This window comes from Plutella xylostella, chromosome 29 (assembly GCF_932276165.1).
Source record: "Plutella xylostella chromosome 29, ilPluXylo3.1, whole genome shotgun sequence".
NCBI lineage: Eukaryota > Metazoa > Arthropoda > Insecta > Lepidoptera > Plutellidae > Plutella > Plutella xylostella.
Window position 1 is genome coordinate 4440957 of NC_064009.1, and position 27660 is coordinate 4468616.

At 38.6% G+C, this 27660-nt stretch overlaps 2 protein-coding genes across 2 annotated transcripts; both read right to left on the minus strand.

Annotated features, from left to right (window-relative positions):
- Positions 1–3103: 3103 nt before the first annotated feature.
- On the minus strand, positions 3104–4140 carry LOC105386421 (aprataxin). Its single transcript, XM_011556979.3, has 2 exons — positions 3653–4140; positions 3104–3275 (listed from the first exon to the last, which is right to left on the minus strand). Exons 1-2 carry the CDS (start codon positions 4077–4079, stop codon positions 3121–3123), a joined length of 582 nt encoding a protein of 193 aa, XP_011555281.3. The 5' UTR covers positions 4080–4140; the 3' UTR covers positions 3104–3120.
- A 797-nt stretch (positions 4141–4937) lies between these two features.
- Positions 4938–26147, minus strand: LOC105386422. Its single transcript, XM_048631785.1, has 9 exons — positions 25418–26147; positions 18309–18339; positions 17666–17901; positions 14813–14949; positions 13995–14130; positions 12694–12839; positions 8258–8466; positions 6348–6586; positions 4938–5875 (listed from the first exon to the last, which is right to left on the minus strand). The coding sequence occupies exons 1-9, from the start codon at positions 25448–25450 to the stop codon at positions 5720–5722; spliced, it is 1323 nt and encodes a 440-aa protein (XP_048487742.1). The 5' UTR covers positions 25451–26147; the 3' UTR covers positions 4938–5719.
- Positions 26148–27660: the final 1513 nt, after the last annotated feature.

Sequence of the window (27660 nt, forward strand, 5' to 3'; positions counted from 1 at the left end):
AGAAGAGGTCAATTCTAGTCGATTACAATAAGGTATGTACTATCCGAAAGTTAACCATTTCTGAAATATTAATAATTTTAGAATTTTATAAAAAAATCGTCCATAAAAAGTTTAAACATTTATTTAAGAAAAAGTAGACCTTTTTTAACCATTTTTTTTATTGTTTTACATTATTAAATAATTGAAAAATAATAATAGCTATTAAATTCACATAACTAACGTTATCTTAAGCCATAGGCTTCAAAACATCAAAATTAAAATAAAATAAAACAGTCACTTTACAGAAAAAAACCTTAATTATAATAAAAAATCACATAACAATTTTTGTTGCAAAATAGCTTTAAAACTTCAGTATTTCATTAGCTTTCGAATGAGGTATAACAAACCTAAATTGGCCAAGGAATGCCAAAAATATGACTTACTTAACACAATAGGGCAGGTAAAAAACTAGAACAAAAGAGTCACATGAGTATTGTTATCTAAGGACTACTTGGCAACCTTTTCAGTCCGCTCCTGAAATTTAATGCGTTCGGATGTGTTTAAGAAGCGTCCGTAGTCGAGCGGGCCTCAGTGATCGTAACTGATCACTGCGGTTAAGCAACAACTGGCACGTTCAGCCATTGGATGGGTGACCGATTTGAACTGGTTCTTTTCTGGACGCTTCCGTTCTTCGGACGGCACTCCGGGTCTCCTTCCATTGAAAGAAGGGTTAAGGCCTAGTCCACCAAGCTGGCCTAGTGCGGGTTGGTGAACCCCAACACAAGCAAGCTTGTGCTGAGTGAGTTGTCGGGTAAGTGGGCAACCCGACTGTCAGATGTTTTCGAGCTGCCCGAAGGCCTCTGACTAGGCTTAACGACTGCTGCCGAAGCAGCAACCGGGACCCACGGCTTAGCGTGCCGTCCGAAGAACGGAAGCGTCCAGAAAAAAACCAGTTGAAATCGGTCACCCATCCAATGGCTGAACGTGCCAGTTGTTGCTTAACCGCAGTGATCAGTTACGATCACTGAGGCCCGCTCGACTACGGACGCTTCTTAAACACATCCGAACGCATTAAATTTCAGGAGCGGACTGAAAAGGTTGCCAAGTAGTCCTTAGATAACAATACTCATGTGACTCTTTTGTTCTAGTTTTTTACCTGCCCTATTGTGTTAAGTAAGTCATATTTTTGGTATTCCTTGGCCAATTTAGGTTTGTTATACCTCACTCGAAAGCTAATGAAATACTGAAGTTTTAAAGCTATTTTGCAACAAAAATTGTTATGTGATTTTTTATTATAATTAAGGTTTTTTTCTGTAAAGTGACTGTTTTATTTTATTTTAATTTTGATGTTTTGAAGCCTATGGCTTAAGATAACGTTAGTTATGTGAATTTAATAGCTATTATTATTTTTCAATTATTTAATAATGTAAAACAATAAAAAAAATGGTTAAAAAAGGTCTACTTTTTCTTAAATAAATGTTTAAACTTTTTATGGACGATTTTTTTATAAAATTCTAACATTATTAATATTTCAGAAATGGTTAACTTTCGGATAGTACATACCTTATTGTAATCGACTAGAATTGACCTCTTCTATCTCCCCTTAACGGGTCCGCCACTAATTACCAATCACCCTGTATTTTTGTATACTTGAAGAAATCTGGAAACTAATGAGCGCTTACTTTTTCATCCTTTTCCAAACATCTGTGTACCTACTACGGTTTTGCATAGAAACGCATCGTTAAGTGTACCTAAGTACCTACCTATGCTGTAATTTGGTTCGGATCCTAGATGTTGATTGCTATGGGAAGAAGCTACAAGCCTACACGGCCTTATAACAGTATCTTTTATTTCGAACGTTATAGTTATTATGTTATAGAATAGGTACTTACATTTAGATGATATTTTTTATCCCGGAATCAGAACGGGGACGGACGGCTTTTGCTACCTAAGAGTTGTGTTTTGCCGAATATCAAACGTGGGACTTTCGCATAGCCCTATGACGTTTGATTAACAAATTCATTCATTTTCCCTTGAAAATAACAAATGACAAGTAAAATGTAAAAGTGTAGGGTGTTCAAGACGAAGTTCGGACTTGCCAGCCACATAAGAGCACATAACAGAGTCGCTGTTGTCGGATACGACGAAGAGGACATCATCAATTTACAAAGTACCTATAGTAGACTCAGTAAAACTATTGAGTCCTGAAAACGGAAGTGGATGGTAACTAATTGTTAAAGAGCGTATTTAATCGGTCCATTATATTTGATTAAGGACAAATCTGTTAAAAAGCCTCTATTAATCGCTATTTTATTTTTAAAATATATGTAAATGTAAGTAAATAACTGAAAGTGTTGTTAAACATTTCCAGTCTTAGCAAAATCGCACTATTTATTGTCAGGACTTTATAGTTGCACTGTAGGTTAAAGCTTTTAGTTACCTACCTAGGTCCAGTGAGTAATATTGAAAGACATACATTATTGCTTTTTGAGCTATTCCTCGATAAGCTTCCTAATTTTGTACTAAAGTCACAAAAACATACTATCGGGCCTCAGTAACGATATAAAAGTATAAGTAACGTTATCGGCACATACCTATGCAATATATTTTTGGGTTGACAACACTGAAAAACTGTTCGGAATGTCGTGTCGTAATCATGGTTTTGTCTTTATAAACGTGAACTTTTCACATTTTGTGTTCTAGAACTTTAACAATACGTACGCACAAAGATTTAAATTGAAAAAAATTTATTTATTACATTGATTAAAATAATAATAGATTGATGGGTATTAGAAACGAACAGTAATTGATGTGTATAGTAAAGACGTAACAATGCTTTGAACGTTAAAGTAAATCACAGAGTAGAATAGAATACCATGCTCAGTATAAGTATGAAATGAATGTGGTACTCAGAACAATATTTAAATATTTTACTTGATTTAAATTTTTACAGACAGCCGGGGAATTCATTTTCGAAGCTCAATATTAATAGTACACTTATGTCTCATGATTTCATGATGTTCCACTAGAAAGTATGTAAGCCTACCTACCTACTTATTAAATTATAAATTATTATGAAACATGAATCTTAATTAATCTTATGCTTTAAATAACACAACTTAAACTTAATGCCTGCAGAATTTATTTATGAGTTAGTAAATGCTCTTTGAGATTAGGCATATTTTTAGGTTCAAAACTACATTGATTGCATTTTAAGGGTGTCCCCATGAGGCTTTTGTGTAATTCCTTTGAGATTGGTTTCAGCATCCCATTTTCTTTTAGTTCCTTAATAATATCTGAAAAGCACAAGTAATTACTACTTAATATAAGTAAATGAAAATAATTAATAGGAGGAGGAGGTGCTGGTCTAGGGTTTGTCACCGTGGTGAAATGACTAGCCAGCAAAATAGGTAAGTACTTGGGTATACAGCATAGGTATCGTTTGATGTAACTCTTAAAATAAAAATATTATTTTCTATCTTTGATCACACACACACAAACACATAAAGTTTTGACTTTCTTTAAGTATGCTTTCCTCAGCTTTTCCCTAGTATTTATCTATCATCATATTGCTGAATTATTAACGATTTTTGGTATCACATCATATGAATGGGTAATAAGCAATTAAGCATACATTGGACAAAAATCCGACACTTGAATAACAGTAACTTACCATCAACAGGAATAAAGAAGTCAGTGGTAAAACTGTTCCAATGGATCTTAGTTTTGAGACTCGGAGATATCATGTCGGTACTAATAACATGCATGTGCAGCCTCTGCATTGAGGGAACCGCATGGAAACCAGCCCTTAAACCAGCTTCTTTATGCATTACCGTGAATTCCATGTATAACCTCTTAAATTCTTCTAGCAGTTCTATATGAGATTTATTTAACTTTGAAATACCACTTATGTTTTCGTGTGGAAGGATTAGATAGTGTATTTTGGCTTTCGGGTATTTATCCTTTATAGCTACTAGTTTCTCAGTTTCTTTAACGACAAGTTCTGGATTTTTCATACTTTCTAATAATCCCATGGACCAATGTCTTGACTGTTTGGCTTTACTTGTTTCCGATGCTTCTGAACTCCTCTTTTTACTCATTTTTAACAAATAATATCTTATAAACTGAATAATTACAGAAAACCACTCGTAACTTTTTGTAAATTAGGTATTTGTTTATGTTTTGATTTTTTGACGTTTCGGTTTCGATGCTGTCATCGGTTTGACATTGTTGTGCGTTCGAAAACTCGTGCGTTGAATTTAAGCGCGGGTGGGATCATGGCGAGATATAATAAGGAATCGGAGTAAAAACTTGATTCTCTTTCAGGGTAGCTGAAATCTTGAAAACTATAGCAGTTATAGTTTACATAATACTTCTATGGTGTAGTACCTATACATAAAAATAAACAATTATACAATAGGGAGAAATACAGGTCGCTCGACAGCACATACCTATTTCTCCCGTTTGGCGTTGAAACGATGGGGCCATGGGGTCCGGATGCCAAAAGTTTGGTCAAAGAGATCTCTTCCCGGCTCGCAGACGTCTCAGGGGACAAACGAGCCGGGGTGTACCTCCGCCAGCGCCTGAGTCTGGCGATCCAGCGGGGCAATGTCGCCAGCGTGTTGGGAACCCTCCCACAGGGACCAGGCTTAGAAGGTCTCTTCTACATATAGTTTTAGTTATGTACATAGGTTTAGTTTGTATAATATATAGGTAGTTTAGTTTGTAATTGTAAATTATATAAATTATGTAAATAATTGTACGTTAATATGTCACAACTCAAAAAAATAAAAATCTGCTTTGTTTGTAAACTAAGATTTGGTTTTATTAAAATAAATTACAATTACTAATTATTGTTATCATTACAGAAGTAAAATAAATTAAATTAAGTAACTACTACTAATTACTTAAATAAATTATTACTTAACTCACAAATACCTACAAAAATAATTATAATTTTATACTGTGTCTTTAAATATTGATGGTCATGACTGAAAAAGTTTAAAAGCTATGCTTGAAGTTTTTTCAGTCATAAGTTCATTAATCATTTCTTTTAAATCTTTATAATTTAACTACTTAGATGGTAAGTCGTAATTAAAACTAAAAAATACTTACTACTTAACTCTACTTACAACATTTATAAATTCCGTGTTAATTAATTTAATACTGTCAAAAGTCTATTGCACTATGATTGTTAAAAAGTTTAATAAATGCGAAGAAGTCCTAGATTGAGCCAGGGGAGCGAGTATAAGTGTTCCATCTGTTATTATTATTGCGTACCGGCGCTTAGAGTAGCATTTACATTTTTATTGTGAGCATTCTTGCCAATGTTAAATTAAATATAATAATAAATATTAAAGACAAGGTGTCTTATTAGTAAAAATTCTGAATGATGCCAAAAATAGAGAATACTCGACGTTTTCATATAATTTCTCAGTGATGGTCAGTGTTCGGACCACGGACGAACAACCTACAAACCCCTATGTTTTAATACGAAATGTCAGCATAATATTATGACGGCAGAAGAAGCACCGACCTTCATAACATTATTTATTGGTTACGTTTGTTTCCCCTGTCCGGTTATTAATTGCGTTTATGGTAGATTTACGCTACATTCAGAATTAAAGTCACCTAAAAATTAACAAAATTACTTTTCAGAAAATTTAAAATAATTTTACCAATCAAACCCATTTTCTAAAATTTTTGAGTTAGGCCACTTTTGTTCTAAGGCCGCGTATGCTCACTGCACAGTGGGTCGACCAGTGTAGCCGGTGTCGGGGATGGAGTGGTGGGCTAGCTCTCGGAGTATTTGCTCGAAGCTCTTCCCTGAAGGCGGCTGGTGGAGGCTGTTGTTCTTCAGCAGGGTTGAGTTCAGACGCGTCGCCAGGTAGCACATCTGTGGAGGGAATTATGATAAATCTTTATGGACGGACTTGCAAGAATTTATCGCTATGGATCATAAATTTGTGCGTATTTAGATAGATAAAACAATAAAATTAGTTTTTTAATGTCTAATTCAGTATCAACACCTGTAAGTACCTACCATTTCCCGCTCAAACGCATTCATTTTAATACCCTTGTATACTTAATTTCGAACATTATTTAGAAAGACCTTTATTTACACCTCATTACCATCAGTCATCATCATCAATACCTAGTACAGTATAACCAACTACTCACCAGCAAAGCCGACATAAACAGCAACGCTCCGAGAGCCGCGGCGATCATCATAGAGGTCGCGCACGTCGCATCCAACGGGGTTCCCCTGTGGAACAGCTCGCCGGGCATCACCACCGTGTACTCCAGGTTCTCCTTGACCATCATAATAAATAGCTAGTATGGTATAACCAAATTAACCAACTACTCACCAGCAAAGCCGACATAAACAACAACGCTCCAAGCGCCGCAGCTATCATCATAGAGGTCGCGCAAGTCGCGTCGAGCGGGGTTCCCCTGTGGAACAGCTCGCCGGGCATCACCACAGTGTACTCCAGGTTCTCCTTGAACCGCGTGTACTGCGTGGTGTTGTCGTCCGCCACCAGGGCGGCGCTGGTGATGTTGTGGGTGTGTGACGCGTCGGGTAGAGAGCGCCGTTTGCGCCCGTGGCCTGGAAATTGTAGGTGTTGGTTGAGTAGGTAAATAGTGTTAAATTTATTTTGAAATCCTACATAAAAAAAAAACAAACTCTATCAGAACCAGTTCCATACAAGCATTTAAGTATATTTCCTTTTATGGAACTGGTTCCTAAACTCTACGGTTGCAGGGTTTAAAACAACGGTAAAGGGTTGTCTCAGCTAAGCATGATGCCTATGACTGTATTGTTTTCTCACCAGTCATTCCTCCATTCAGAGTTTGCCATATATACATAGTACTTATAAGTATTTATAGTCTACCCTCCCATCCCAATACTCGCAACAATGAAATCCCCGTGTTTAGCGCTAATCACGATAAAGTGACGTTTGTCTACACGTCACACCGCAAGGACTGAAACTAAAATCTCACCAGAAGGCTCAAACGGGTTCCCTACGAGTCTTCGAAACTTATTTTTTCGAATATGCATACATCGACAACCTTAAACCGAAGCTTTCATAGTGCGATGGCTTGTTGCTTCGAAGGTTTTTTTGTTCGACGTATCTTAACACCGAACATCTTACTACGGCATATTGTTTCTCCAACGTTTATTTGTCCGATGTAACGATACTTCGAAAATTTTTATACAACCGTCTACAGTTACAATTTCTTGTAGGTACAACATACCTATATATACAATGAAATTCATGTAAGTACAATAACACAATCTCAAAGAATCAAAATATAAAAAATGGAAAAGTCACGTTTAAAATTTATACAAAATTATGTAAGTATATGTATGAATACATACATGGGTAGGTACGATAACGAAAACTCAGACAAATCATTCTGAACATAATATCAATACCCTCAAATTTATTACAGAAAAATGTATCTACAAAATTGTCGATATACTTATGTCGTGACTTTTCGATTTTTTATATTTTGATTCTTTGAGATTTTGTTATTGTACTTACATGAATTTCATTGTATATGTATATAGGTATGTTGTACCTACAAGAAATTGTAACTGTAGACGGTTGTATAAAAATTTTCGAAGTATCGTTACATCGGACAAATAAACGTTGGAGAAACAATATGCCGTAGTAAGATGTTCGGTGTTAAGATACGTCGAACAAAAAATCCTTCGAAGCAACAAGCCATCGCACTATGAAAGCTTCGGTTTAAGGTTGTCAATGTATGCATATTCGAAAAAATGAGTTTCGAAGACTCGTAGGGAACCCGTCAAACAGATCCAGACAATAATCGGGCTGGCAGTCGGCGGCGTCCATGCACGCCTTGATCTGCGAGTGGATCCACAGCGTGGACCGCTCCTTCATGGAGGCCAGCAGGAGCGCCTCAATCACATCCCCGTGTTTAGCGTTAATCGCGACTTAGTGACGTTTATCTACGCAGATTAACATGCCGCCGCTATTACCGAAAGGGCGATTCATCGCTAGATTCGTCAATTCTCACCAGAAGGCTCAAACAGATCCAGACAGTAATCCGGCTGGCAGTCGGCCGCGTCCATGCACGCCTTGATCTGCGAGTGGATCCACAGCGTGGACCGCTCCTTCATGGAGGCCAGCAGGAAGGCCTCAATCAGTATAGCCCTAATCGCTTTATAGTGACGTTTATATACGCAGATAAGCACATGCCGCCGCTATTACTGCAAGGGCGATTGATCGCTAGATTCGTTAATTCTCACCAGAAGGCTCAAACAGATCCGGACAATAATCCGGCTGGCAGTCGGCGGCGTCCATGCACGCCTTGATCTGCGAGTGGATCCACAGCGTGGACCGCTCCTTCATGGAGGCCAGCAGGAAGGCCTCGAAGTCGAGGAACACCTCGTTGTGGCGCTCGCGGTACCGCGCCGGCTGGTGCGGGATGATGGACGCGAAGTCGCGGTTGCGGCAGCTGGAATGAGAGGTGGTTTTGGATTAGGTATATAGATGTAGTGTATGAGTGGTTGGGGTAGGTGCTAACACTGGTAATCGGAACATAAGTAGGTACTTCTCTAATGAGAAGCAGCATTGCGATTCTGTAAAATCAGACCTCTCACTTCGATCTTCATTCTTCCTTCACCTTTCACTTCACGTATGTCATCTCATACATTATTTGTCAAAATGTCGAAATTACGGAAATCACAGAATGCCAATTTCAAAACTCACTCCGGATTCAGAATCGAGTATTGACAATTAGCTTTATACGCTTTATAGAATCACAATGCTGGTAATAGACAAAGACTTATAGTGCCACAATCTTATCTGTTCCGGTGACGGCATCGCTGTGATCGAATCCAGTGGTGCCATCGATTAAATTTTGCCTATTTGTGATTTAAACGACAATGCATTTCTGCTATTGCCTATTTTATAATTAGGTACATTCATCAAAATATTGGGTCGATAGTAAATGAAAGAGGATATTATATATCAAACGACATTTGTTGTATGGAAAATTTGTACACGGCGAACAGAAATAAAATAAGCTCTAATTATGTTCTGATATAGGAGATTAAGGGTGACTTGCATAACAAAGTTAAATAAAATTAAATAGTTTTTCTCTTGCTCTGTCAGTATAATGTCAGAGCAAGAGGTCATAGATTTAATTTTGAGTAACTTTGTTATGCAAGACGCCCTAAATCTAGATTACAATGGTATAGGTAATATCAGATCTGTGGGTCGTGAAAATACCGAGATACACAGACTTTAAAAAAAACTATTAATTATTATTTATTTATTTATGAACACTTTATTTTACATTTTCTAAAGTAACAAGAAATAAGAGCATAAAATTAAAAGAAATTCAGACAAAGAACAAAAATCAATTTCTTCCGATGTCATTAATCATCATTATTTCGTCTAAAATCGCTGCAGGTGCGCGAAATTATTCTTGGTATGCTGCCTTAGATTTAAAGTGACATGTCACCTGTAATCAAAGAAAGATAAATATTATATACTTTTCATTATGACCCATCCCGTCCCCACTGCTGGGGCACGGGATGGGGTGAAAATATGAATAAAATTACATGTGAGTATATGGGTAAAAATATTCGTCATATTTGGCAACACTAACCTGTAGCCGCTGCAACTCGTTCTTCCAATTTTTCAAACGGAATTAAAGGCGTCTGAATACGTTATTCTTCCTGCATAAAAGCCAATATATCTAGTATTACTTTTCTTGCATCACATTTTAGCGCTTTTGGCATTATTTTCACGCAGAAAATCACAAAACAAATTAAATAACGTAGCGTCAGCCTCTTCGCAGAAATTGACAACTCAAATAACGCACAGAGTATGAAATGACGTTTGACAATGACGTCTCGTTAGTTGCACATTTTGACCACCGGAACAGATAAGATTGTGGCACTATACCTGAATAGAACGCTAGCGCCTATTTACTCTAGCATTACTCAACATACCCGTCTTAATAAGCGTAGACGCAATGGTGATCGAGCATAAGAAAGGTGAAATTGTTGACCAGCTGGGCTGCCTAAAAGCCTCAAAACAACACGAAATAGTTGTGTATGAGGACAGAGGTGAAGACCTAAGCTTTCTTAGTGGACACATACCCGTGAGGAACAACAACCACCAACAAACTGAAGCGGTCACCGGATCAGAACGCCTACAGGAGAGGATGGCTTCCGAGTCCGTCGCTGCTGCTGAACAGCAGGAAATAAATATGAGGATGCAGAGCAGAATCTCGCAGGGGCGCGCACAAGGGTTCCTTCAGGCATTCAAATCAGCTGCCCAAAGCCTTATGGGGAAACCACAGAGGACACCTGAGTGGCGCCAAATCCCCAAAGGCCCCATCCGAAAAAGAACGGCCCAAAGAACCATAACAAGAGCCGACATGGGTCAGGTGGTCCCACCGAAGCTAAAAACAGCAACCTCCCCTAAAGAGCATTTGGAGAATGCCGTCATAGAATTTGTGGCAATAACAACCGCCACAAAGCAGGTAAACCTCTTGTCGTGCAAAACCATCATGCAGACCTACAGGCAAGAAAACGAAGGCCGGCTAAAAATTCTACTCGAGGAGGCCGAAGCCTGCATATACGATAACAGTAGTTGCCAAGTCCTCAGAGGCAAAATGACTGGAGCGTATATGGCGGCTTACAGCGAGGAAAGCGGATTTGTACCCTGGGAATGCAACTCCTCAAAATTTACTGTGCCACACAACAACCAAATAGTGGTCGTCGCCCAGTGCACCAGGATTATGCTAGAGGATAAAATCCTAGCAAAAGTGGAAACCATCAACGCCAACTGGAATCACTGGACGATGCCCACTATCACTTGGGTGAACGGGGTACCTGGATGTGGGAAGACAACCTGGGTGATAAATAACTTCGATGTGAGCAAAGACACCATTATCACAACAACAACTGAGGCGGCCATCGACATAAGAAACAGGCTAGCGCATCGTATTGGTGACATGGTCAAAACTAGGGTGCGTACGATGGCATCAGTCCTGGTAAACGGCTTTAGAGAACATGTCGGTTGCCAACGCCTGATAATTGACGAAGCCCTGATGAACCATTTCGGGGCAATCGTAATGGCCGCCCACCTGTCTCGTGCCTGTGATATTGCTCTGATCGGAGACATCAATCAGCTACCATATATCGACAGAGAGAACCTATTCGAGCTTAGGTACAATCGCCCAACACTGGTAGCAAACATCACCCAGGAGCTGTTGTGCTCATACAGAAACCCCATGGATGTTGCATACGCCCTAAAGGAAGTATACTCAGGCATATACGCAGCCACAGCGCGCATCCAATCCCTGCAGCTGAAAAGGTTAACAGACGCAGTAATTCCCAAATCCCAAACCAACACTCTGTTCCTGGTGCATACACAGGAAGAAAAAGAGACCTTGACCAGCCAAGGGTATGGTGAAGGAATGGGCTCACGCGTCCTAACCATACACGAAGCACAGGGATTGACGTACGAATCCGTTATTATCATAAGAACAAAAGATAAAATAAAGTTGCACGATAGCATACCTCACGCAGTAGTGGCGCTGTCGAGGCACACCACCGCCTGCACCTACTATGCGGATGACACCGAGGGCGCTATCGGCAACCTCGCTAAAACGGCAATAACAGCGCCAAAGAAACGCATCCTCGAGTACAATCTAAAAATGGCAGTTAAGAATCGAGACGAAGAGGTCATTGCACTTTCTGGGGAAATGTTAAGAAGGCAAAACGGGGCGGAATAAATCATAAAATATAATTTTGGTTAAGAGCGCAAAATATAGGTCAAATTGGGAAAATAATTTATATAACTAACCTATTGATTATTATATCATAACTAACAATTAAAATAAGTTATCTTTAAGAACAGAGTCACACACTAACATCAGGCAAAACATGACCTATAACGACTGAGGGGCCGAGCCATTGCCAGGTGTCTACTAAGTTCTCCGAAGACAGCTGGCATTGGCCCTGTCCTTGTTAAGTTTGTTGCCATTACTAATGTAAGTGTGACTCTGAAAACCATTAATTTAAAAAAAAGGAAAAAAAAAAGAAAAAAAAAATTCTTGTATAATGAGATACACGGCTGGGGGTTTTTAGTCGGTTAACGCCCGACACTACCTGGGTCCTCTTCCCAGGTGTCCATGTGGATTTTCCCCCAGCAGTGGAAAAAAAAAAGGGAAAAAAGAAAAAGAAAAAGAACAATATATATATAAAAGATAGAATATATATACCTATATATAAATGAAACTTCCTTACCGAGTAGAAAGTAGATAAAAGAATTAAAAACTATCTCATAAAAATTACCACTCTTCAAAAGGCACGGACATAAAGTCTGTGGAGTGATAACAATTTCTTAAAAAAAAAAAAAAAAACATACCCGTCTTTAATCAGCAGCTTTGGGAGCTTCGTGCCTATTGGCACCGCCCTTAGTCACTCTTGCAAAACTGTAATACTGATGGTTCTAGTCACTCTTGCAACACTGACACATACCCGTCTTTAACCAGCAGCACGGCTTAGGCTTCGTGCCTAGTCACTCGTGCAATACTGAGACATACCCATCTTTAACCAGAAGCTTTGTGGGTTTAGTGCCTATTGGCACCGCGCCTATAAACTCTAGCAATACCTACTATAATACTGAGGCGCCTATTCACTCTTGCAATACTGAGACATACCCGTCTTTAACGAGCAGCACGGCGCCGGCGGCGTGCGGGCGGTCCGGGTCGGGCGACACGGCCACCTCCAGCAGCTTGATGTGGCGCCACGCCGACTCCGGGTTGATGCGCGCGCGCAGCTGCAGCTTTGTGCCTATTGGCACCGCCTGGAATATATGGAAGTTACAGGTGTGAGTTAAGGTCGGAAAGCTGTAGATCGCATCCAGTGGCGTGCTATGGGAGAGGCCTACGTCCAGCAGTAGACTAGAGATGATGTTAAGGTCATAGCACATAACATATGAGCGTAACGTAAACGGATCGCTGTTCTTTTCTTCTGTCAACCAGGCGTTCGCTAGCTCGCGACGCTAGGTAGGTAATATACCTTTCTATGTATTGACCCTGACCTGCCGATCATTTAATAAATTCCATCCTGTTTGTAGCTATGGGAAGTTACCAATATGTGCCCTGAAGAAGCAATGCGATAAAAATTTAATAAGTTGGTAAGTACTTAATTATTTTTAATTTCATATTTCGACTATTTACGTGCCTTAAGTTTTAAAGGCCTTTCAAGTGTTTTTTTACGTATGTTATTATAATAATAGTTTTTACAGACATATCCTTCCTACCTAAGCATCAAATGAATAGTTCGTTAATTTTTTCAATTCTCTAGGTACATCATTATACATCGTAAACAGAGTTTATGCCTATTTTAGAAAAAAAAACAGTGAATTTTGTACTTTTTGCAATGAGCATAATTACAAAGTATCCTTGCTTGGTACGTATAATTGCTTACACATAAACTAAGCAGCACAGAAAACAGGAAACACTTGTGGCAAACGTATTATCAAAATAATTAGATCATGTGTAACCCCGTCCATAACTACCTACATAGTGCATTCCTATCATACCTAGGCAAATATTTAATAACTTTATTATAACTATGTAGGTTAGGTTTGATTGAGCTTTGAAGAAATAATAACATCTCTAATATAGGCTAAGGGGTTCTTTTTTGCTGACAATGAGTAATCTTTATATCCTATATACCCCAGTGAAATCAAAGTTATGTAGTTTGACCATGGTGCCATACAAAAAACTACTAATCTATCTATATCTTAAGAACCCTAACACCCTGATGTCCCTGAGTAGATACACCTACCGAGTAGAGTGACGGAGACAATACCCACTGTTGTTGAGTTGCTAGCCGTTCATTGGCAGAGGTTACTGTTTCGCCCCTCTACTCGGTAGGTGTAACAAGGATTTGGTCCCCAAGGACCTACTTGATCCACAGGCATGTACATCTTAACAAGGGTATAAGCACGTACCTGATCCACCGGCATATCAATCGACGAGTGGTTGGAGTGCCGGGACACGGGCGGCGCCTCCTTGTACAGAGCCACCTCGTACTCCAGCCGGCCCGGAGTCTCCTCCACCACGCCGGAGACACGTGCGCCGTGCGGACTGAGGAGTGGGGAAATGTACGGGGATTAACGTTGGGTTAGGCGTCCAGTAGGGTAGTTATAGTTATTGAAAAGGGAAGCCACTATTCGCCACTGTGACCTAAAAGATCTATTGTGACTCCCCTTGCCGAGTCAAATCTTACTTTCCAGGTCCAGGTCTTTTATAAACCTGACGATCTTAACTGGAGGGAGATACCCTGATATCTATGGAGCTAATTTGTAGCCGCCCAAGATTCTGTTTCTCTTGTTTCTCTTGCATTTTGCCCTCTTCATTGCAGAGTCCAGTAGGGTAGGAGTAAGAATTCTTTTGGGCTCAGTGTGAGAGGTATTTTTTGATTTCAGAATAAACGAGCGAAATGGTGCACTCTTAGGAAAGGGTTAAAGACTTGCACAAAGACATGCACAAAGGTTCCATTCAAGGGAACCTCCATGAGAAAGTTACTTCTCACGGGAAACGGCTGGACAATTATTATTTATTAAATTTAGCATGTGGTAAACAAAAGACACACTGGGCTTCATGCATGGGGATATAGGATGGATATCCGATATTATATGGGATTGACTGTGAGTGGTACTTCAACGCTCTTCCGCACCGCTATCGCCTGTCTACGAAAGCGTAGGCTGGAAAATCGAGCGTTGGAAGCTGGCGGTTAACAGCTAGTCCAGAACATGCCAATACTTACAAGCTGCCCGCGAAGCCGGCGGCCTTGTTCTCGATGATGGTGGGCTCGGGCGGCTTGCACATGATGATGAGCTCCTGGTCCGACTGCATCACCACGCCCGGGAACTGCGGGAACCACACGCGCACGTGGACGAAACCCTGGAGAGGAAAAAAAATAGTTTTTAGTTATTGGAGGGTTACTCTATACTGAGGAAAAACTAACGAATGAAGGTTGTGCTGTATTCGTCACGTTTAATACAACGAAATAGAGTCAAACTTCATTTTTCGTTTTAGAGAGTAAGCCCTCTGGACGGGCGGTATATAGGCATAAATTTGTGGTCGATCTGAAAAGCCAAGTACCTACCTATACAGTGCCGTAAAACTCCTTGGTCCAGCCGAAGAGTGAATGATGATGATTCAGATATAATGTAATATGAGAAAGACACAAATCCACGGTCACTAGGCTAAAAGCCTGACAATAAGCACATTTATTACCACTTTACGACTCGTAAGCTGTTGAATTAAATAATGGCCATTTAACGGGTTCTAACATTTCAAACGACACCGTCTTTTTAGCTCACAGATTATTTACAACAATAAAAGTTTCAGTGCCATAACTATAAAAATGGCGTCGCAGTAAATTTTCGCCATTGTCGGCAATTAAACTAATTAAAATAAAACGCTTTCTAAAATGAAATATAGGTGTATGTGTCTTGCATGTCATCAAGGCGTTGTGAAGAAATGTAGTCAGTAGGGTAATATGAGAGTGCTACTTTTAATTTCCCTCTGGCGCTTGATGGCTTGATGACTGTCCTAGTCACATCAACGTCTAGGGTTATAATGATTGACGCTCATACAGGGTGTTTAATGTTGTAGCTCTTACTTTGTATTAAGTAAGCTTTGATCAGATTGTTTGATGTGGTCAATGGTAGTTTTTTTTATTTCAATGCATCCTATGCCTTACTTAAAACCAATGCACATAACAGATTTGTACATAATTAAAATGATTAGAACAAAGATAACAACTGATAGACAACCATTGTACTTATAGTCCTCTTCCAGAAAGGCCTACCAGACTAACCGAATTGTGATCACTACACCGGACATTACACTGTATGACAAAATCCCATCAGTCCCATCAGTCATCGGTAGAAAGATTTATAATATTCAAGATGACCATAATGACCATGTAATTTTGATCTTTTATATTATGAGTCCGTGGTTACTTGAAATAAATGAATTTATTTATTTATTATTATAACACAAAATAAGTCAGTAAGTATCTAAGTATTATTAATGCTTGATTGTATCCCACCCTGTATATACCTACAAGAAGCACTAGCCGCATTAAATACGTACATGTCATCGATGCATCTCATAACAGTCGCGTTTACCTTGTTCAGTGTAGGCCAGTCGTACATCGCATACTGTTAGCATTAACGGCACCCGCCATTATCAGTGGAGCAGCCGTGTAGTGAAACTATAGCCCGCACCCGTGAGGTAGTAAAAACGATAAATGCTTTATAGAAACTATCTAAACTCACCCTATTATTTCAAATCAATATTTCCGTTGACTTATAGATACAGACCCCCTATCAAGAACTACTTTTGATAACGAAATTCGGATTGAAAATGTAATTACTTAATTGGACACTAAATACTTCGTAAATGTTGCTTCTTTTTAAATGAAGCGTCCGTAGTCGAGCGGGCCTCAGTGATCGTAACTGATCGCTGAGGTTAAGCAACAACTGATACGGTCAGCCATTGGATGGGTGACCAATTTCAAGTGGTGCTTTTCTGGACGCTTCCGTGCTTCGGACGGCACGTTAAGCCGTGGGTCCCGGTTGCTGCTTCGGCAGCAGTCGTTAAGCCTAGTCAGAGGCCTTCGGGCGGCTTGAAAACATCTGACAGTCGGGTTGCCCACTTACCCGACAACTCTCTCAGCACAAGCTTGCTTGTGTTGGGGTCCACCAACCCGCACTTGGCCAGCGTGGTGGACTAGGCCTAAACCCTTCCTTCATTGGAAGGAGACCCGTGCCCCAGCAGTGGGGACGTAATGGGTCGTGATGATGTTGCTTCTTTTTGACTTCGCAATAACCCCTGATTCTAACTTAGGTAAATTTACATATAAATGTATGCATGAATGAAGGTTGTATACACCCTACACCTACGTATAATAAGCATTATACATAAACAATACAAGTCATAAAGTCTATTTTAAACTGTTAACGTGTTGTGTTGTGGGAAGATTCATTTAACAAATAGCATTCCTCAATTTAATGTTCTATTGATATTGCAAATAACGTTAATCTTTATAGCATAGATGTAGTTTAATTTACTTTATTTATACAGAACCTAAAGTCGTAAAACGGTAACAATAAAATTATCTGAAACGAATTTCTTCATTGATTGAAAGGTGTTAATGACTTTTCTAATAGTATACACAAGCTTAGTCCATTATTCCCACACAAGACTGTGCCTATACTCAAACAAAGCCAAGAAAAAATCCATGAAATGAGAAATTCCTGAATAGCTCCAGTATGTTAGTCACCAACACATTAAAAAAAACATAAACCGCCCTCTAATTTGTTGCTTTGTTTCGCCAACATATACGGTTGCCTGTAAGAGATCGCTCTCAACGATAAGGCCGCCTATTGTACATCGATTCTAGTCTATAAGTGTTTTTGTATATCTGATTTATGTGGTGTTTAATAAATTAGATAGATAATTCCTTATTTAGTTAACACAAACAGAAATTACAAAAGAAAATGCACAACATAGACGGTACAATTGCTGGCTGCCTTATTATTAAGAGTAATTTCTTCCAGACAAAGTAATATTCTCTTTTATTCTATAGATTATTTGAAAAACTCACATTCCTCTTCAAAACCCCGCACTTCATAAAATCAGTGATCTTCAGCCTATACAGCAACCCGGTAGGATCATCTGGCTCGGGTCGTATCTGGCAGGCGGGGTCGCTGGCGGGGTCGGTGGCGCGGTCGTCGGCGAACAGCGGCGACCCCCGGAACCCCTCGGGTTTCCTCAGCAGAGCTGTCACCGAGTCTCTGATGCCGCTGCCCGTCGTCGCGAACGTGCATTGGATGTCTGTCACTGGAATTTATAAGGGTGGTTTTAGTTGATGTAACAGTTAGAAAACAAAGTGTTGTTAGCATATACTTATTATTATTTTATTTATTTTATTTTATTTATGTATTATCACTGATAATATTAACTGTTCTGCCGGATAAAGGTTGAAAGTATCTTAAAGGTTTTCAAGTACATAATTATGAGTGATTGATCATTTTAATAGGTCTACACCACTTGGTCAGCGCCACAGGTCAGCGCAATTTGGTTGAGCGAGAAAGATAATAATTTTAATTAATATTAAAATAAGCAGCAAACTCTATTTCAAAATCTAACCATAATACTCGTACCATTCAGACCTCCTAAACTATATACCTAAGTACTTGAAAAAATAAAAAAGTCTGAGCTTTAAAAAACAATTAGTTAAAACGTACCGTCATAATCTTGCGCGATCGCAGCCTGGATCTGAAACAATGTAGGTTTTGTCTTAGAGTCGGAAGGAAGGCGGCACAATTAACAATCACGGCTTTTAGTTTGATTGCGCTGGCGCACCCTGTATCAATTGAGTGCATCTGAACTGAATCCGTTGATTGTATCTCTTAAATGGTGGTTGGTACCTACGATGAGTATAGTTCACAATTAGATCTCAAGTATACTATACACCATAGTGTTTTACATATTTAAAGTAGTTCAGTGAGGTTATTTAAAGTAATGAGAGATGTTTTTAAACTTACTAACTAATTCTAATCATTATAAAATGTTCAAAAACAATACCTACTAATATTATGTACCATCACCTGTACTTACACACATTTTTAGACCTCGCCTAAATTATAATAAAAAAAGCAAAACAACTTTTCCATACAAAAGACATCAACGGGGTGCCTGAACTTAACTATTTAGAAAAAATACTAAAATAGAAAGATACACGTATCAGACTGGATTTTAATACTACAGTCTTAAGATTTCTTTGTTTTGTTATTATAATTATAGATCTCTTTATTGTAAAGGTACATACAGACCTATATAGAAATTTAATTCCGAGCTGTCACTAGAAAGTTTTTACTTCCTAACTCTGAGATAAAACTAAAGTCAAAATCACGCAAAATTCTAACCGCAAACGTTTAAACTGACCTTCTAATCCAAACTTATCATTACCATGGCAAAAGTATCATCATTGCCATGGCAGAGCAGAAGAAAGTTACCGCAAGTAAAATGTTAACATTTACTGTCATTTAGCTTTGAAGTTCTGCGCTCTATATTTAATTCGAGTTCATTTGACATTTCTCTGACATTCCAACTCGAGTGCCTGCGGTTTGTGAAGCGAATCATACTGAGTACCTACCTACTTGTATTACGTAGTTTTTTACCATAGAAGGTTTGTTCTAAAGCGCGAATAAAGTATCAACCACTACTAGCATTCCGTTGCTATGATTATAATGGGCTGAGTTTGAAATAACAAAAATATGCATTGGTAGATTACATTCGCTTCGGCCGATAATAAGAGATTCTTAAAAAACATAATTTTAGGTAAGTAGTAACTATGTACAAATAACTATGTAGAAATATATGTATTATCGTGCTATATGTTACATAACACGTAAGTAAGTTGTCAGGCTATTCAGACCACTTCAATAACACAGAAGTTAAGATTAACAGCTCTGCAGGCGGTAAACTATAACAAATAAATTAACAAATTGTTACAGTAAAAAGTAGTTTCACAAAATAATCAGGATTTTATTTATTCCAAATTAAAGTTCATGGGAACTGGCTAATGAACTTTCGGAATGAATGGAGGTATTCGGCACCGTAACTGATCGAATTGCAAACATTGTTCGAACGTTAAATGCGAATAGCACGGCTGAGTTTAGTGAAGGAGATAAGAGGCCACCTGAAGGCCTAGCACGGGGCCTTCTGCTAAATCGTCATTTGAGATATATACTTAGGGCGTCTTGCACAACAAAGTTAAATAAAATTAAATAGTTTGTCTCTTGCTCTGGCAGTATAATGTCAGAGCAAGAGGTCATAGATTTAATTTTATTTAACTTTGTTGTGCAAGATGCCCTTAGAATGGTATACTATGGTATCCTTTATTTTTAGCTTGCAACTTAATTTTTATCTTACGATGTAGAAACTATACATTTCAAAGAACGTATACAGTTCGGTTTAAATAACTTTGTACTTAGTTCTGAAGTTGGCAGCGGATGCACTTTTTTACCGCCTATTCATTTTTTCAAAGAAACTGTTTGTTATTTTGACAAAGCACAGTGTAATCGCAGCCAACTTCAGGAACTATCAAGTTATTTGGACTGAACTGTACAACGACTATGTAGCGAAGTGGGACTGTACTCTTGAATAATAAACGCTGATTATAATATATTTAACTGCACTTTTATTGAATTATTAGCTGATAACAATATGCACACTCGTCGGTAGGTGGGTAGAGAGAGAGAGAATGCTGAATACAGATAAATCATACCTTATACGTTAAAATTACAACAATTTACAACTACTGTTGTAGTAGTATGTAAATGAGCGAGTTCGCAGTAGACGGCGTAAAGTTGGTCATGATTATGAGGCGTGGAAGGATGGACATTAGGAAATGAATTCGTTTCTTTTTTGTATTGTGTTGTTGTGCTATACTCATGTTCAAAAGCTTATCTTACGTTGCTATCGGGTCAAGAAAGTAGAGCTTTTTAATTATCTGATTGAATTCGTACTTACTTTTTTAAGGCAGCGTTTGCCCCTGACTGGTTTATTCAGAAACAGTAGTAAAATGTTGTAAGGCGTAGCACTCGCACAGCGCACATGCACTGATGTATAAAAGGTACTATGATAGAAAACAAATTATTTAAGTATTCATATTTTGAGCTGTATCAGTTTAAAACGAGCATATAATTAAGAAATTAAGTTCTATTCTGAACAATTTAATAAAATTACACTCTCAGTAAAAGCCGTTTGTTTTCTTCATAAGTGACGAGGCGGAGTTCCCACGCATTTCACTATCTCTATCTCAATCAACTTAACTATGTTGTACTACCTACTTTCGTCTATGTAGACAATTTTAACACTACTTAGGTATATTATCTGAGGTCTATTCACTTATGTCGTCAGAAAACACCTATTAATACAATACAATTACTTACTATTAATATTTTTTTTACTATTTAAAGTATGAATTTTTACAATTAAGTAATAAATAAATATGTATAGACAAATAATTATAGCATTGCCCAAATTTTGTTTAGGTAACTACTGTATTCATTTTTGAACATCCGAGTTCGGTAAATGCCTCGCCTGGCTTATTATAATCATGTTTTAAGAAGGCGTTTTTATAGGTAATAATTAAATGTTTTTGATGTTTACTTTGTCTGTATATGTATAAATATATGTTTCAATGCGCAAGTGAGATCTAAACTTCTCACAATCATTTCAGTATTTAATAAAAATGCCGGAAGTTACAAGTTCACAACACACGGTGCAAAAGCCAACAGAATCAAGCAACAATAAAATGAGTCCCTTAATTACATTTTATCTCGGCGCCACTTCAACCCTTAATTCAGTGTAGTCGTGGGACTGTGAATACTCCTGAAGTGAGAGCTCATACTGACAGTGTAATTATATGAGACGGTAATTAAATAAAACAATTAGGGACTCTAGTCAAGAAAATGTACGTAGAATCTGAGATTTAGGTATCAACTTAGTGGTAGTGTTTTATTACAATATCTAGGTAGTAAGTTTTTTTTTTTGTTTTTATAGAATAACCAAGCTTGTATGAATAGCAATAATAAATCCAGTTTCAACACTTACCAACTACTTATTAAAAAATACAAACGAATTCTATCCATAAATTCAAAAAAATGTTTATTAATTAATTTATGTACTTATCTACGTATGTAAAATGTACTATTATGTATGAGTGTATTAACATTAACTACTACAAAGCTTAATAGATTAATAAACTTGTAATAGAATAATAGAGGTACTTGCGCTGGCGCGTGACCGAAATACATTAAAAAGTGTATTGTGGGCGGATCTACCACGGGCCGCAGGCACAGCTACACCCTGGATGGACCATTTGGACGTTGCATAAATGAAGATGAACTCTACAATGTTTGAAAGTGAGTTATCTGTATTTGAAAATTACGAATGGTTGCGCTTTATGGATGTTAGCGTAACTTGGTTGATTGAAATGAGAAATAAATAAGTTCAATGCCGTCTTTTCGTCTTTCCGCTTTTGCGTAACTGTAAACTTGAAAAGTTTACTACTGAAAACTATACAGTAGGGTTTGTAATATGAACAAAAAACAGTACTCAAATATGTATTCCGTAATTACAGTTAACTAGATGCTGGCCGGTTTATGATATTTTTCCTATTGACAGCATTAACAGGATGCTCTAACATTAATCCTAACTTCCTAACTAATATTATAAATGCGAAAGTAACTGTGTCTGTCTGTCTGTTACTCTTTCACGCCAAAACTACTGAACGGATTTGAATGAAAATTGTAATGAATGTAATGAAATTGATTGAAATGAAATTTATACATACGGTCTAGACACTGGGAAAGAACATAGGCTACTTTTTATCCCGGAATTCCCACGGGAAAACTTTTTAAGGCGAAGCGAAGCGTGCGGGAACAGCTATGTAATATAAATCTGTCTGTCCATCAATTCATAAAATAGATTTCATATGGCGAACCCCGTGGACTAAGGTTATTTTCAACAGTGTGATGAAAAGAAACCAGAGTCTTTGCATTGAACAGAATTTTGAGTGTGAGAAAATGTAGATTGATATATATACCTAGATACGGAAAAAAAGCATATAACCTTCACTGCTTCAACGGTTAATAAAATCCTACACTAAGCCCTCAGGCTGGAGTATAGCTCGGAGGAAACGGTAGCGAGCAGTAAACCGCAATATACCTCACTCGGGGAACTAACCACGGTTTACGGATGCGGTTTTTACCACCTCTTAGGGCTTGTATAAATTAATTGCGCTTAGGTATATTAGATAGATATAGATGTGTAGTATAGTAGCTATCAGAGTAAAGTAAAAAATAGGTATCAGTAATGTTACCAGGACTGTATTGTATGCACTAGGTATAAGGATATTAATTCTACTTTATATTTGTACGAAAATCCCGCCAGATTCTTGATGTGTACCACGATTAGTCTGTCGGTCTACTTTATTAAGATTTCACTTTTACGTCAATCGGTATTGACCACAGAAACAATAGAAGATTACCATCTAGACTGGGCCCGCGGAATGGGGGCTGGTGTTTATCTCGTGGTCCACTTCCGACCAGATAGTTGACCGTCGTCTAATTCTACGTGACTCATGCCTCCAGAATCATCATTATCCGCCATCGGGAAAATGAAAGTTCTAAGTAAAACATCGTTACTTACAACAAAACGATGTCACATTTAATCGAGTTTAGTGCTCAACACAAATCGGCGAAGCGTGAAATCTAATTCTATATAAATGCTTGAAATAGTTTGAGTACAATGGGTGGGTCAGTTTGATGTTTCATGGTAGCTTTCTTTCCTCCTCGCTTCCTCACGATGTGATTAAGTACTAAAAGGGCGATTTACAACTTCACACGGTTAGAGGGGATTAACGAGCTGGAATCAGGTCAATTGATATTTTACTCGTTTTTCGGAAAAATTTTACAGTTTCACAAAAAAGATATATATATCCGTATACTAATTTAACTATACGGAGGTTTTATAAATCAAATACATTGTGAATGTAAATAATCTAATTTAAGAAGGGCTCAGAAGTATTCCAACCACACACCCTCAACTTTTTTCCGAAACTAAAAGGCCCTTTCTATTTTATGAAAGCTTCAGTAACTAGTTTAAGAATTGTACAATGGTTGCAAAAATGCCATAAGTAGTAAGTCTAGATAGGATAAGATAGATGACTTGTCTTTCTGAACAAGTTATAGGTACTCTATGACTTTTGGAAATCTGAATAGTAAAATAACCTAGGTAGGTACTCATAGTTAAAAGTCAAGTGACTAACAATGTTAGAATTCAATGGTTTACTTTGACGAATTATCTAATTTCGTACAAAAAGTTGTTTAGAACTACCTGATTATATTACGAGCATAAGTGCCAATTTCTCCATAGTTAGAGCATAATCAGGGATTAATGCTTGACTTGACACACCTGTCAAGAATTTAATATGGAGATGACGTAGGTATAATTGATCAACCTATCCCTGGTTACTATCTAACCGACTATGGCAAAATTTGAGCTAAATCTATCTATTCCTATGCCTATTCAAACTTTAACTACCCAGCGAGTCATCAATATCGCTAAGATCACCTCAGCGATATCGATCATAGCCCGATCTTGCGAACCAAATCGGTAAGCGATACGACGACGCTTGTGTCGTTGTCGCATGCCAAATTGTTATCGCAACTGTGTACCTATCGAACGTTTTGACAATGATTTTCGCATTCAACATTGTCAAATTCAATATTAATTTGACACTAATTACTTCGTAATTGTTATTTCATTTTGACTTCGCGATAGGGCCCCTGTGGGCGAGGGTGATGTCGCAGGTCTAAGTAGAGCTTTAGGATGTTTATGGCCATATTTATAATTTTTTTTAAAATACTGGATTGCACTGGGTTTAAGTGCACTAACTTATCGGCGGTGTTGTGTTTTCCTCATTGTAAATAGGAGCAGGCATTTAGAAGAGGCTTAAGAAAGGTTGAAATTTACATATTGTTCTCTTTCTTAAGCTTTCTTCAGCTGAAAACCTTTACTCCAGATTTTAAAAGTATCAAATGACATAACTTTCAAAATAATAAATGACACTGTGTCAGCCTAATTATTTTTCAAGTTGTATAAATATGTAGCGAATGCGGTTTTCCACCTGAACTTCCGAATAACGGCAATCAAGGAAAAAATACAAGATATCTAGCCGTTACAATCGACTGCCACGATTATGATTGGACCCGCATGTGATCCGATATTGTACGGTGTGCGGCGAAGTACGAATCTCCTACAGGTGTACGGAATGTCTGTTAAAGCGAATTCGCTTCGGACTTGTGTAAAAGTTTATTCATGTATAACGATTATTGCTTGGCTAAACACCATATTTCAAACGAAAATAGAACCATACGTAACAGTTTTAAGGGTGCATTTAGCTTCTAGACAAGATTACCTAGCACGCGTGAAAAAGCTGCAAAAATTGAGGCAATCCAAAACTCCCGTTTAAATTAGACTCGGAAGTCCTTTCGAGACATAGAAATGGGGTATCGGAGCGTAACGGAGCGTTTTGCTCTACGTGAACTGGAATCACCTCTCGGAAACTGTAAAGTCACCGTGCTATAACGAGTCTGCATTCAATAGATACTTGTAGAACAAATATGTGTGTTGTATGTAAATTGAGCAATAGATGTGATTGTGAGTACGCTATGTGGTGCATGCATAGTGCGCGTGGGTCGGTGCAGCCGGCGTGTCGGTTGTCGACGCCGGTCGGGGGTCGCGGGGGTCGGGCGGGGGTCGGGGGGCTGGAGGCACCTACCAGCAGCAGCAGCAGCGCGCGCGCAGCCGTCATGGTCGCGGCCGCCACACTCCAGCGCCGGCTCGACCGTTAAACCTATCTGCCCCGATTAACAATGCAACTACTACGAAAAACTCGTAGGAAACAGCGGCAAAAACTTCAAAACACTTTATTTTCTTCTTCTAATTTCAAATTAATCCTCAATCACTGGCACTTTAATTTTGAAAATAGAACTCGTGAGTCGGTATCGCGCTCGTGCGGTCGCGTCGCGTGCTCGCTACTGGCGCGGGCCGAGACGTCTGTTGCCTCGCCGCTGCAGCCGAGGAACAGTTACGCCGGGGAGAGGGAACCACCTGCTCGCTACGAACCTTATCGTTCTCACGATACGACCACCGATCCGCAATTCGGCAATCTCGTGATCTACATAGATGATTGGCGTCGGGTTAGGAATTAGGCTCCATCGTCTTAGACCGTGACATTCGCGTGGAGAACAGCCCACTTGTATTGATTGAGTGGCGTTTCGGCGTGATCGGGTCATCTCCCGGCGCGGGTCGCAGCCCGGTCGGTGGTTGATCTGGAGATAAGCTGGTTCGATAGTTTTATTTCCGAACGCCGCAAATAGATATCGGCTCACTTTAATATCGGAACCGTGTTGCGGAGAAAGTCAATCGTCTTTTTGTGATGGATGGAGATTATACCGGTATGTGAATATTGTGGATCTAGTAAACATGACAAGGGTATTGTTTGTTAGCGTAGGTACCCTATATAGAGCCATCGTGCTGCTTAAACACAAATTAATTAGTACGTGAGATCCATAAAGATGGTATAATTGTGTTCATATTCATTGAAGAGTGAAACAGGTGGCGTATCGGCAGCTGTGGCCCCGAGCGTGACGCGGTCATTCCCTTGGCTATGCTTTATCTAATGCTTAGGAAATTAAATTTTTATACTTTAAATACTATGGAAATTAAAATCTTAGATTATTTTCCGTATTGCGCTGCAATTAACCGAGTTAACCTTTAGAAAGAAACTGATTGAATTGTACAAAGAAAGTGCATTTTATTACTTTCAAAAGTACTTACTTGTTAAGTATCGGCAACATCTAAGGTAGAATTAATTGTTTACGGAAGTTGCCGATACCGAAGTGCGAGGATGGTACTTTCAAGATTGATTATTTATAACAAAACATTGATTTTGCTAGGTTGAATATGCAAATGATTCAAATAAATGTATGAGTATAGGTGAATATTGATAATAATAAGTATAAGAATTTAATTGAAAACCGACTTCCGCGGATAGGACGACACGGCGGGCGAGGCTTTGCGGTTTATCTGCTACAACTACCGTACATAATTCGTGTTTTTAGGTGTCTTGTAGTCTATAGTAGTAACTTTTTTTCCAAACAGCAGGATACTCCTTCGTATGTTGTTAGTGATATAGAAATCCCGTTCACCCGCCGCCACTAAATCCTTGTCCGCAAGCTGAAGCTAAATGCAGCGCTTAAAATACCATTTATCATACGTCAAGCTCCGTCACATCACGTGGACAACTCGTCACGGAAACGGCTCGTGACGGACAGGCGGCTCCGGGTCAATTTACTAGTCAGGCAGCAGTCACAGTCAAGATGCAAGTTGACTCAGCTGACGCATGTCACCGCTCCTTGATTGTGTTTGTTTGAATAGCAGACTGGGGTCGAGAAAGCATAACCAGTGTTTATTCAAATCGTGAGCCAGCCGGTAGGTTAGACTAAGTACCTTTGTGGACATAATATACATAGAATAGGTAGGTACTAATTTAGGTACCCAACCTTCTAAAAGTAAAGAACTTACGTATATTTTTTTTGGAAAGTAACTAAGTACCTATTACATTGAAAAAAACTAAAAGTACCTATATACGTTTGACCTTATATACTAATCTAAATTCTACTCATAGAGTAGATAAGGCTTTGACAGCACCAAAATTAGAATTTGTGGTTTTAGTATCGACATCAATGAGCCCCTTCTTTTCCTGTACCCTCCTATGTATTTTTTCATGCTTTCACACCTGAAATGTTTATTAGGTAAGCTGCCATAAAAAGTATATATGTTCACAAAAACTTAACTAAAGACATTCTTCAGCGTATTTATTAATCCCAAATCCCAAAGATACCAATCCTGGTATCCACCGGTAAGAGATCGCATGATAATAAAGTCGTTTAAAATACCTGGATCCCTTGCACTCGCAATGGGGAAGAATCTCTGAGTCGCGCGTGCCATCAATTTGTT

Excerpts from the sequence above, each read along its gene's own strand:
- LOC105386422 (XM_048631785.1), bottom strand. The coding sequence starts at position 25,450 with ATGACGGCTGCGCGCGCGCTGCTGCTGCTGCTG. Across the intron at positions 8,467-12,693 it reads GTGCTGCTCGTTAAAGACGG|CTGCCGCAACCGCGACTTCG; the intron begins GTATGTCTCAGT and ends CTCTCATTCCAG. Across the intron at positions 5,876-6,347 it reads TGTTTATGTCGGCTTTGCTG|ATGTGCTACCTGGCGACGCG; the intron begins GTGAGTAGTTGG and ends TTCCCTCCACAG.
- LOC105386421 (XM_011556979.3), bottom strand. The coding sequence starts at position 4,079 with ATGAGTAAAAAGAGGAGTTCAGAAGCATCGGAAACAAGTAAAGCCAAA. Across the intron at positions 3,276-3,652 it reads CTTCTTTATTCCTGTTGATG|ATATTATTAAGGAACTAAAA; the intron begins GTAAGTTACTGT and ends TGTGCTTTTCAG.